We start from the raw sequence: 12706 nt of genomic DNA, 5'->3' as shown, positions 1-12706 counted from the left end.
CCCAGGTACTAGGGATCGTGCGAAACCACCTATCCGCGCCGCGCCTGCGAAACTGACTGCGACGAGCGACGAGTTGCACTCCGTTCACTCTCCTTCTCGCTCCCTCGCTTTTTCTTCACTCCTCTATCGCTCTTTCTCACTCTCTCTCTCTCTTTCTTTCTCTCGCTCGTTCGCTGTTTTACCTTTCTCTGTCTCGGCCACTGACAGCCATTGACAAGTGCGAGGATACGCACAAGTGACGAGCGAAACGTCCAATAGGAGCACGCGGATCCTAGGGATTGTGGAGGACGCCATTTTCGTTTTTAGGAAACGAGACCTCTCATTGGCTGTCGAGCGGAGCATAAATCCGCTCTTGGAACAGTCAGCTGTATTGTATTCGTGCATACGTCATAGCCGGAGCCGCCGGAGGACGACTTTGATCAAAATCCGATCAGCCATCTTCGATTAATCGACGATTAATTTAATTCGCGGAATCGCGTAAAAAAATTCAAACTGGTTTGTAACACGATATTAAATGATTTAATATTACGCGAATGCTTTATAAACGAGCGTACACAATTTGCGACGCAACTATATTGTGATATGTCTCCGCAAAGCTGCATTTTTTTCCGTGGTTATCATCCGCGTGGAAAATGGGAACGATCATGGGTGTATCTAGAATTTTTTGGGTTGAGATTTTATTAATTCTGTTATCATATAAACAGCGTATTTTCTTATGTCGAAGGATCTTTTATAATGTATCTTCTATCTCATTAGGATAAATCTTTTTATCTCTATCTTTTAAATCATTTATTAAAAACAAAGATGCTTTTTTAGAGAATCCTTTTATAGAAAAATATTGATAATATATCTCCTTTTTGATTGTCAATGAAAAGTACTTTGTTGAATCAATATTTTTATTAAATTTTTTAGAATAAACTTTTCAAAGCTTCTATAGATTTAAATCTGTTACCAATAAAGTACTGTTTTATAAATTATTCTGTTCGAAATATATGTTCATAATTATTATTTCGCGGATTATTGAAGAAAGATAAATATATATTTATATAATAATTTTAACCATTTTATATAAATATCTAAATGGTTATCTTGTAAATTTAAATTTATCAATTATCTCTATATGGATATTTCATATATTAATATATTCCTTAAATTGTTTGCTTAGAAATTATCCTATGTATATTAAATAAGTTATATTTTAGAATTTAGAATATTTTTTTGTTACAGTCTGTCGTGTAGATGATACAATAAAATAGCAATTAAAGTTTTATTTAAAATGGAAATTTAAATTAGAAAATTTGAATAAAATATTGTTTTGTACAGCAGTGCTGTCCAGAATGTAAGGAGTATAAGATACAAGTAACAATAATGAATACTGACACATTTCACAATTTTAAATCTAAAACTTCTGGACAGCATTAATGTAGATGAATATATGAGACATTCACATCATTTCAGTTGAGAATTTAGTGTGTTGGTATTCATAGTCAAATTTTATTTCAATACCGTCTCAGTAATGTCTTAAGATGCTAATACAATTCTGTGTCACTGGTTAAGGACATCTTAAGATAATATTTAAGACAATTTTAAATATAAAAATCAACTGAATACCTGTTTGTGAATACCAGCTATAAAAGACTGATAAAACTATGGTCACATGACTCTTAATAAAATAATTTTGATGGTGTCTAATGTTAAAAGCTAAGTAAATTGTTTTATAAATAAAGGCATTGTTATTAACATGTTTTAATATTTTGACATGCACATTCCTTTCTGTTATTCTCTTCAAATTACATTTTACACATTAAAGTAATATTGTTACAATAAAACGCATAACATAAAGTGTGTATATATATTTATATATATATATATTTATATATTTATTCTATTATACATAAGATAATTGCATTTAACGAATCTTGGCATGTGCGCGTATACGTAACAAAAAGATCCCTTACTAACCACATAATTTTATTTAATGTGTTCTAACACATTGACATCGAGTGCCATGCAAAGAGAACAGTTGCATTTCAATTAACTAAAATAAGAAATTATTCTATTCTTAGTTGAATCATATATAGGTGACTCGCAATCGTGTCAATAGAATATATACAAATTACAAACTGTAAAATTTGTTCAACGAAACATAAGTGTCGAAGTAACCCGTGTTAACTGAGCCAAGCTGGATGTCTCCCCACACGCAAAAACGACTCAACTGCTTTACTCGCTTTTTTTCACCGCTTCACCTTTGTCCTTCCATGATAACGTACACGTCCCATTTTTGCACTCCTTTATTAAATCCGGACACGGCTGATCCCCCTTGGCTGATCCCTCCTCTCCTTTACTCCTCAATTGCCACCACTTGATCAGTAACGGTTGTACAAGGAACCTCCATATTATTAGGATTATAGGAACCGCGAAGCATGGCACGCACACCATTTTGTGTCTAACTTATTTTTACGATCTAAAATTATAAAGAACAATGTTTTTTTTTTCTTTTAACAGAGGGACAGAGATGACGAGTTTCCATCTCAGAGCGATAGTACAGCTGCAGCTTCGCGGATCAGTCGTCTCGTTTTCCAATCGTCGCTGCGTACGCCGTACACTCACTTCTGAAGATGCGGAAGGAACCATGTGATTCTTACCTCGGGGAAGAGGCAAAGAGAAGCTATATCGAGTCTCCACGGGAAAACGATCGGGCAAATGCGAGAGAGATCGATGCGAGCATAACCTGGATGAGAGATCGTGTGCAAGAAGTTTCTTGGAATGTTCTCGATGAATACAGAAGATATGTCGGTTAAGAGCCGAGGTGATCGCGCATCGAGCTCGAGAGATCAACGGCCGTAGATAAGTGCTCCGGGACACGGAGTCGCTCGTCCTCGTCGCGTTCGAAAATTTCGAAACGTCAATCCGTCACTCTCGCGACCACAGTACATACACAACACATCCGTATTCATTCGGCCAATCGGCCCCTTTCGCCTGTCGTTCGCAGCGCCGCGCCGCCGAGCGCGACTAGGGTTGGACTAGTGTCGAATTGGCGCGCGCAAATTATTAGCTAGCTTGGTGAGCGGCTCCTTCTAAACTCCAATTAACTTAATTAGACATTAGTAATTTGTCAAGCGACGTTTGTATTTTGGTAACATGGACACAATTGTGTTTTGCTGTTTTAAAGACGTATTGACTCTGTAATATCAGTTAAAAGTTATCGAAATTTAAAGACTGCAGACTTCTGAGGTTAGGTTTATACTTTTTTTTTTAAATTTAGATTTTAATTTCTCTCGCGCGATTCTCTCCCCCTTTTTCTATTGAAAAGAAAAAAAAAAGGAAAAATGCATAAAATTCAGCTAAAAAATAGGTCTAATGACAACAAACATTTGGTATGTGATTCTAATTTAGCCCTGAAAATTAATCTAGTAATATTTTGTAGTTGTAATAATTTTTTTTTATTATCTTGATATATCATCAACTAGCAGAAAAGAATGATATTGTACAATTTCTGTTCGAGCAATTCTGCTAGTCGAATATTAATCGGAGTTTAGTCGAGGTCGCCATAATTCTATGTAGATACCCGTTTTTTTTTTTTGCCGCGCGACATCAATCGACTGGTAACATTATTCGCGCCTGCCTTTGCGAGAAGTCTAATTTATTCGTATTTAACACGATCGTGATGCGCCGTACGCATTTTAATAACACGCATGCAAACAACATGGTCACAGCCATATATTGTGATTGCAGGATCTTCCTCGAATTCCACACTTAAATGCACACACACAGATATATGTATACACGATATGTTGCAAAAGGTACTGAAAGTGATATATTACGAAACGAGAGTATCTGTATCGCAAAATGTTTGCGGTAAGAGCTGCCGAAGCGTTTAGAAGAGCGTTCCTTCAGTTTTACGAGGAGGTACTCTCGGACGTTAGGTATGTGGTATATCGCGATAAGTTCTCGCCATCTGACTCTTACATGCTTCCAAACACCTTGCGACCTCTCGTTACAGATAACGAGACGACGACGACGCTCAACACGAAGAAAACTAGACCGAAGAGAGTGGTCAGGGCTCTGCACCACTGCCGCTTCCGTTTCGCTCTCGCGATTGTCCGGCCTAAACGCTCGGCCTGCGTCACGTCGAGCGTGAAATCAAAATCCTCGCCCAAACCTCGGATAGCCAGGCGACCGTTCCAGTCGTTCGCGTTCAACGGAGCGATCGTGTCTTCGGTGGACGACCCGACGTCGCTGCACTCCAGCTGCTGGAACAATGTTCCTCCGTACAGTACGCTCGTATATGAACGTTGATTGCGCAAAATTGATCGAACAATGTAAATTCGAAAAGTCTTTTACGGAGAAAAAGCTAAGCTTGTTCGCACCCGAGGTACATTAATTTTAATCTCAGCTTAACTTGCTTCTTTTTCTAATTCTTAAGAATTGGAAGAATCTCTTAAATTCTTAAGAAAGTACGTTAAATCGAAATGAAAGTTAATCTACTTTAGAGCAAACGGGCCATATGCCCAATTTCTTCACCTCTAGATAATTTTGTTCATGAGATATATATTTTCCAGAGAATATGATAATTTCTATTAAAATTCTAGTACATTTTGTTTCGAAAGTTAGTAGTATCAAGGATAAGTTATCCATCAAGTACCTAACCAGAGAGATTTCAGTGAAGAAAATAAATTTTTAGTTAATTGAATATCTTTAGCTGAACGATAGTTAATACGATAGTCGGAGATGTGAAGAAATCGGGCATTGGTATAATTTTATTTCCGAAAGCGAGCCAGATCGAGCGTACTTGCTGGTGCCCAGAAACGTCAGATGATTGAATAGTTCAGACAGTTTGAACTAGAGTATCAAGTAGTTCAAATCTTTCAAACTAAAGTATTCGAACTGTTTCATTTCAGATCCGAAATTATTATAGTTCAAATTAGAGATGTGCAAATCGAGCGTTTTACTTGAAATCGAATCGAACCTTTTTGATAACATAAACTAAATCGAATTGAATCGAATCGAATCACTTGATGCGAATTCGAATCTAGTTTTTTCGTACTTACGTTTCATGTCAATTTAAACGTAATAAAGTATTTTCAATGACGTTACCTTTTTAATAGAAAATTAATCGCAAGAATTTTAGAAAATAGTTTTTAATAATTGTGTGTTAAGTGAAAATTTATATTAAGTACTAAACAATAAGTGTGAAGATATTAAACTGTCCGAAATATTCTGAATGCTCATTTTTTTCTACTTTGAATTATTTTCGAACAGATCAAACATACAATATGTTCAAATCTTTTTCTTTTTTTTTTTTTGAGTCCTAGTACTCACCGTCGAGTACTTCGACTCGGTTTCGCGAGGTTTCTTCCTTATGAGATTGGAGTTCTTCCTTCTTTCTTCGCTGTCGCCTTCGCGTCTTGTCGTCCTGTCGTTCTTGAGCGACGGCGCGGATTGCGCCGGATTGTACCCGTAAAGACAGCGGGGGCTGACGTAGAGTTTCGAATTGATTGGATTCACTCTCGATGGCACGTTTTTCACGCAGCTCGGCCATACCGATGGATTCTTATCGTTGAAAATCCAAGAGGGGCAAACGTACTCGTAGACGTTGTCGTTCCTTGCGCCGATCTCCAGAGAAACAATGCGCGAGATATCGCGCAGAACGTCTTCCGGTGCCGCCGTGACGTCGCCGTCTATCACAGAATTGAGAGTTCGGGATAACTTGAGCAGCACCTCGCGCGCATTTGACGGTGACGATGTCGTTGTCGTCGTCGTTGTCGTCGTCGTCGTCGTCGTCGGTGGCGGCGATTCGGCGGCGGCGGCGGTAACAGAGGCGGCGGCAGCGGTGGCGGTAGTGATGAATAATTATACGTGCAACCGCATACGCAACACGTATAAATACCTGACACGATAAAACAAAGATGCTCCGATGAGTAAAGCAGAAAATAAAAATTGTTTTTTATCAATTTTAAGTTTGTATTTTTTTTTTAAGTAGAAAAACGTATGAACTATTCACTGATTACGATAATTCGAAAGTTATCAATTTGTGCGTTGGTTGTTTCTTGTTTAAATGTGGCCAATTATATATTCTCTGGATTTCTATTATGTTTTCCAGGGAAAACGGAATAATTCCGAACAGTTCTACAGGATGTCTGGGATACGCGCTTTTCATTACCTTCGTAATCGCCACTGTGATCTTCAGCGGAATGATAGATGACGGAAGGCCAAATAGGTCGCGGTATCGCCTCGCTCTCGTGAATCACTGCTAGGCCACCGTACGACGGATCCCTCGTCGACGCTGATGCGTAATAGGAGTACGAACCGGCTGACAACGGCGGCGAGTGACTCGAGTAACCGGAGCTGGTCGACGTTCTGTAACATCTTCGTGGGTTGTTGCGCGACGCTGTCGACTTGCCACCTACGATGCCGCTCACGAACTTGGAGATCTCGACGTCTGCCAAGTCCGATCTTATCCTGGAAAATTTTTCCGCCGAATGTAGTAGATGATAGAAACAACGTATCATGAATATTGAGTAATTTTATTAAATTCTCATGTAATACAAATTCGAAAAAATTTGATTTGAATATAACGATTAGGTGACTCATGGACAGGAACTATTTAGATGTTTATATTACTACTCGATTTATATAGTAACTTGAATAATAACTATTGATTATACACAATGTGCTTAAATAGTAATTGAATAGTAATACTACGTGACTACGACTATTGGCGAATAGTTCTAAATAATAACTATTCGCGACATAATTCGACACAGTAATTAAATAGTAAACTATTCATATTTTCAATAGTAATGAATAATAATGTCTCATAATACATTTCATGACATTTCAATAGTTCTCAATAGCTCCTTTCCTGCATGCGAGAAGAACTAACGTTACGTTTCTAATTTTTTTTCCATATTTCTTTTTTAGGAATCCTTTTTTAGGAAGGAAGAACACGAGAATGTATTTAAATAGCTCGACTCTTATACCATTCGATCTCGTACGTGGGCTCGATCGTGGATGACGCTGCGTAGACGCGTCTGTCGGCCTCCGCGCCCTCGGGATCGATCCGACTCCTGGTTCCGGGATCGCGCGGGATCGCCGTCGCTCGCCTCGCTATGCCAGCACACGGACGCATCCCCCGACGGCGGCACTCGGCGATGGCATTCGGACGCTACCGCACGGATCGGACGCAGGCTCGTCCAGGGCCAGCAACCATCGCTGCATGCTCGATCAGCTGCTCTCTCGGCGTCGACGGACCTCGTGGCTTCCTGCGGGCCATACAGCAATTTCAATTTTTTTTGGCTCTTTATCAATTTTTTTTTTAAGCGAATTGTTTTATGTAGATATATACGCACATACATACGCATATGTATTTCACCAGACGATGTTGTTATGGAACGCGTGCGTGCGACGGATGATCCACGTTTCAAGGTCGCTTTCACATTCGTTGTGTTCACGTAAGAAATCGGCCGATGCGAACCGCCTATTACGTTATTCGGAACGTGTCGAACGTACGTACGTACGTTAATGGAGGTCATCGTCGTCCTTTTTTTTTTCACGAGCTTAAGTTACGTTATTCCCGAGATTGCGAGCGTTATACATCCGATCGCCTCTCCCCTCAATCCCCCGCTTCGTCGCGCGTTATCGGTATCCTCGGCACGAGCGGGCGAGCGACTCCTCTCCATCTCGCACCGGTGCCGCGGCGGCGGCGGCGGCGGAGCGCGGCGTGTCAAATTTCGTCAACGTGACGTACGAGGCGAAGAGAAAGCGGATGTGCGCGCGAGAATAGCCCGCTTTCGAATTAGGTCAGCCTGAGTATTGGAAAGTGCCCTTTGTATTTGTTACGTTAAATTCCATTGCGCGTATCGTTCGCCGCGTATACGACATCCAATTATCCGCCTGCTACTCTATCCATCTTTTTTTTTTGCTCACTCCTCGATGTCACGAGACACTTTCGACTCCGGTATCGGTAGATTGATCGGTTGGTCGTTCGCGACAGGTCTAACTCAAACAGCTTTATCTAAAGGATGTCTTAAGAACGTCTTTAGGATATCCTTTGAACGTTCCATAAACATCTCTAGGAGATATGCGTTATATAGGAACCATCTGGCACGAACGTTACCTCACAGCAAAAGCTATATGTATCCGCGTACGTAATTACCTAGGGTACGTGGGTCAACGCTGCAACGCTTGGTCGTCGTGCATTCCATCATCATCAGCAACCAAACGGTCAGCAGCCACTTTCACATCAGCGCGGCTCGTCCGCCAATGTTTACGCGTTAACGCCGTGCACCCTGGAACATCACGTAACGTCAATACATTAAAGTTCCGCGCGTGAAAGACGGACGATCCACCCACGTAAACCGATCGGCTATCGACGCGATTGATGATGGTGATTATTAGCGGACGGATCGTCGAATCGTCTCCGCGAACGTGATTACTTTCACAAATTCTCGCAACAAGTTTGTCGACTCAACAGCTCCGATTCGAAAGCATTTTTCATAGTAAAATTCGTCTTAGAATTAACGTTTCAAAACTACATTATTTTTATGTTATTTGTTCATTTGCCTATAAATTGTATTATTTTGACACGAAGAAATCCTGGTGAATGAAAATAGATTTAAATGGATTGAACATTTATATTTCATTTTAATTCATGTGAATACATTTTGTATTAAAGAATATTAGCAATTGAGTCATTTTAATCCTATGTTACAGACATGGATTGAAAAGAATTGTGTAAAACTTTTTTTGGATCGAAAGAATAGGAATCACTCTATTTCAATCCCACTTCACGGATTAAAATGGATTCAATGATTTCTTAAACTTTAATTAAACTGAAATGAATTTTAAAAAAATCCAGAATTTGAATTTCGCAATGATTGCACGAGTCCATTTCAATCTATTTTCGTTTTTTTGTTTTGGGATGTTAAATTTTGATTTAATACTAAATATTTAAATAGCAAATCACATTACATTAAAAATTAACACTCGGATTAAAAATTAAACAAAAATTTTCACAAGGACTGTTTTTTAACATAAATACAAAAATATTTTCAACTTTGTACAGTACATGTAATCATTTATGTAAGTTATATCACGACAAGCCGACAGCAAAGCAGACGCGAAAACATTTCTAATTGTTCACGTCGAATGCATGTCGATATACGTGGGCTTGCATCCGAGCCGATTGCGAGAATACGTTTTCGCACGTCTAAAGTGATACACGGCAATAGAACCTTTTCTAAACTCGAGTCACGAGTCACCGCTCGCAGCTACGTTATAACGAACGCGATTGATCTCTCACGCGTCGACCGCTGACGAGCATCACGCGAGAGAAATAGCGCGCCGAGATCTTAGCATATTTTCTCCAACGGAGAGTTCCACGGCCTTTCTACGGCGGCTGTTACATATATGCATGCGAGGGAAGATATTATGCCGCAGAAGCAAAAGGCACGCGGGCAGACACGCACAACGTGGCCGGAGCGCGCAATGTATGAAACCGCGAAAAATATTTGACTCACGGACTTTCACTCGCACTCATTCAGGGCCGTCGACGGAAAAAAAGATCGTCGCCGACCACGCCGTCCGTTCCGTTGCCGCCTCGGTCTCGTGGCTCTCGACCGGGAACCCCGAAAGATCCTTATGACCGCTTTCGCGATTGTCGAAAGTTTCGCCCAAACGACATCTCCGATCGTTATTCGCACTGAAAGAAAGAGTCTCATAATTAAGCTTTGCTTCAATTAAAATATTATTTTAATCGAAATGTTTAACATTTAATATAATCAGATCTTTAGTAATTTTTACTAATTATATTAATATTAACCAAATGTAATAATAGTTACTATACAACAGTTACTAAATTTCTAACAGCTCAAGATGTTGTATAAATATTCTAAAATATTTTACGAATATCTTACGAATATTCAACGTATCATAGGATATTCATATCTATGTGCTGTTAGAGATATTACTAAATATTTGATTATAATACATTTGATTGAGGCTCATCAAAGCTTAGTAACTATCATCTAGAATTTAGATTGATTATATTATTAAACTCTTTTTTTTCTGTGTTTGCGGATTTCTCTACGAAATCACCTACGTTTACAGCATCGCATTTCGCAAACACGGGATCTTTCGAGCTGTCTCGGATGATCTCAATCTATTGACGATCTTGTGAAATGTAAAAGTGTTTTGTAACAATTAATAATCAATTTGATGAAATAATTTCAATTAAATGTTTAGTTAATGTACTTCGTACACAGAAAAAAATAATTAATATTAAATCAATTATTCATTGTTTTATATATAAGCAAGAATATAAAATCAATCTTGAAAAAATTTAATAATCTTAAACGGACATAATTGCTTGTATAAAAAAAATTTCTTTATGTTAGCAAATTATGTCTAAGATTATAAATTTCTTTCAAGGAGATTTTATATTCTTGCTTGTATATATATATATGAAACATGGAATTGTTGACTTGATACTAATTTTTTTGTGTGTAAATTTCGTAGAATGAAACGTCACTCTAAAAAAATGAAAATTAAGCTTATGTAAATTTTTGAACGATTTTTCTACGAGATTTAGAGAATAACCGAGTATTTAGTAATATTAAGTAATTATATAATTTTAATAATAATGAAGTGAGCAAAAGGTATTAATCGAGTATTTAATTGAAATTGTTTCACCAAAGCTTAATTATTACCAAAGTTTTATTCAGCGTACTTTCTAAATTGGAATCAATAATAATTTGTGTCAAGTATTAGAACAAGTGTACTATTATACTCACTGTTTTGCAGTGCTATATTTATACTTATAACTCATCACACTGACAAAAGAGTTTGGTAATAGCTACCAAATGTTGAATCAAATAATGCTAATTAAATATTTGATTAATATAATCAGAAGTAATTTTACTTTTCCCTGTAGTATTTATAAAATAGAAAAATACAATTATTCTTTCTTGAATTAACAAATATTTAACTGGTATTATTTCGTTCAACATTTCGTAGCTATTGCCAAACTCTTCCTTCAGTGTGCAGTTCATTGTCTCTCAGTAATTTCAATTAAGAAGAGAGTACTCTCACTGATCAGAATCAGTGTATCATCGCTAATTACGATCTCTAAATTCCACTTGGACTCCTGTACTTTTCCTACTCACTTATCTTTGCCTTCGCTTCCCTGTCTTCCGTACGCTCTCCTACTTATTCTTTATTCGTTTACATTTCTCTTTCAGTTTATTTCTCTAAATTCGTACTCTAAAATATCCCGCTCTTTCACACACTCTCGCACTTTCACGCGCGCCCCAACTTAGTCCCCTACCATCGCTAATTAATACAGCTATAAGTGTGTAGCACCGAAATCAGTGAAATTTCATTGATTCCAATTTAGAGAACAACAGTCAAAGTTTTGTGCGACCGTGACGACCGAACGATTAAAAAAAAAGAAGAAGAAGAAGCGTCTCGTCCGAGCGATTTCATTTCGGTTTCATCCCCTTGCGTTCTCCCGCGTCGATTCGAACATATAAATTCGCGTTCCGCGCGGAACTGCCGTGAAACCGCGCGTGAACAACTGGAGCCGGTATAACTTTCGTTTTCGAGCGGCATTTAAGCGCGACAGATCAGAACTGTTACTCGGAGCGACATGCCGATTGCGACACACCGACGTGTATACCACAGGATCAGAAGTACACTCGGAGCATAAGGAAAGAAAGTGGCGATGACATGCTATCGTTGATTGAGTAACGCTTACGGAATAACAATAGTGCCACGCAGAGAGAAAGAGAGATTTCTCGCAGTAGCGCCGCTAATAACAAAGTAATATAATCATCGGGAACGGAAGTTGCGTTTTCCCTTTTGCTTCTCTCTGGAGTGTTTCTCTCTCTCTCTCCCTCTCTCTCTCTCTGCTCGCAGCTCGCGAGAAGAGCGCGCGTACACGATAATCATTCTAAATGCGAGGTGGAAGGGGAGACTCCGTACCCGGTGAATGATCTCGTTCATCGGTTTTTACGTGTTTTGCCGCGTATCGCCTAATTATACGTATACCTTTCCGTTCGTTCTTTTGGCTTTCTCTCTCTCTCTCTCTCTCTCTCTCACATCCTTCTGCTTCTCATCTCCGTATCCGCGCTGTAGAGGATAGGTGCACACGGCGAACTTTCACACGCGCATCACGTCGATCGCATCCGCTGCCCGCGCTCGCGGCGGTCCAAAAGAAACTGAAAGACTTTAGCAGCGATCAGCGGCACGACACCGCCGTCACCGCTACCCGAGATCGCCTTCTTTCGTTTCGTGGGGGTTGTATGTATCCTCCTGTTCGCCTCTCCTCTTCGTTTCCCTCGTCGCATGCCATTCATGTTTATGGATGTATTATTTTATTTTATATTATGCATGTGTGTACATATAATTTGACACACACACACACACGCACGCACCCGTATTATATTTATAAAAATATATTTTTATATATTTACAAACACACGCACACACATACATTTATTTATTAATTTATTTACAATAGAAAAATGTATGCCTATCTTCACTATTATAAGCGAGTGATTTTTGTTTTTCACTTAATGGCCAAATAAGAATGTTCAATGGAATGTTTATTTATATTTTAGGTATATTTACATTTCTATGTATATAATAGATAATGTCTCGTAACATGTTACTGAAATTTTAATGAATTTCTGATCTAAAGATAAGA

General features: G+C 38.8%; 1 protein-coding gene and 1 long non-coding RNA gene across 2 annotated transcripts; one reads left to right on the top strand and one right to left on the bottom strand.

Moving 5' to 3' along the window:
• The first annotated feature begins 349 nt into the window (after positions 1-349).
• Positions 350-5218, top strand: LOC120358226. Its single transcript, XR_005575192.1, has 3 exons — positions 350-495; positions 2506-3926; positions 4004-5218. It is a non-coding gene; the product is annotated as an uncharacterized LOC120358226 (long non-coding RNA).
• On the bottom strand, positions 3562-12374 carry LOC105202296. The gene is made up of 8 exons (XM_039451710.1): positions 11166-12374; positions 9237-9703; positions 8159-8291; positions 6984-7265; positions 6164-6462; positions 5831-5890; positions 5323-5756; positions 3562-4250 (listed from the first exon to the last, which is right to left on the bottom strand). The coding sequence occupies exons 4-8, from the start codon at positions 7130-7132 to the stop codon at positions 3966-3968; spliced, it is 1227 nt and encodes a 408-aa protein (XP_039307644.1). The 5' UTR covers positions 7133-7265; positions 8159-8291; positions 9237-9703; positions 11166-12374; the 3' UTR covers positions 3562-3965.
• Positions 12375-12706: the final 332 nt, after the last annotated feature.

Source organism: Solenopsis invicta, chromosome 7, assembly GCF_016802725.1.
Source record: "Solenopsis invicta isolate M01_SB chromosome 7, UNIL_Sinv_3.0, whole genome shotgun sequence".
NCBI classification, from domain to species: Eukaryota; Metazoa; Arthropoda; class Insecta; order Hymenoptera; family Formicidae; genus Solenopsis; species Solenopsis invicta.
This window is presented reverse-complemented; position numbering and strand designations above follow the sequence as displayed.

Bases quoted from the DNA above. Each gene is read 5' to 3' on its own strand.
- LOC105202296 (XM_039451710.1), bottom strand. From the start codon at position 7,132: ATGCGTCCGTGTGCTGGCATAGCGAGGCGAGCGACGGCGATCCCGCGC. The intron at 5,891-6,163 runs GTAATGAAAAGC...TTATCGTGTCAG, and splicing joins TCACAGTGGCGATTACGAAG to GTATTTATACGTGTTGCGTA. The intron at 5,757-5,830 runs TGCCGCCGCCTC...CGACAACGACGA, and splicing joins TTCATCACTACCGCCACCGC to CGACAACGACATCGTCACCG.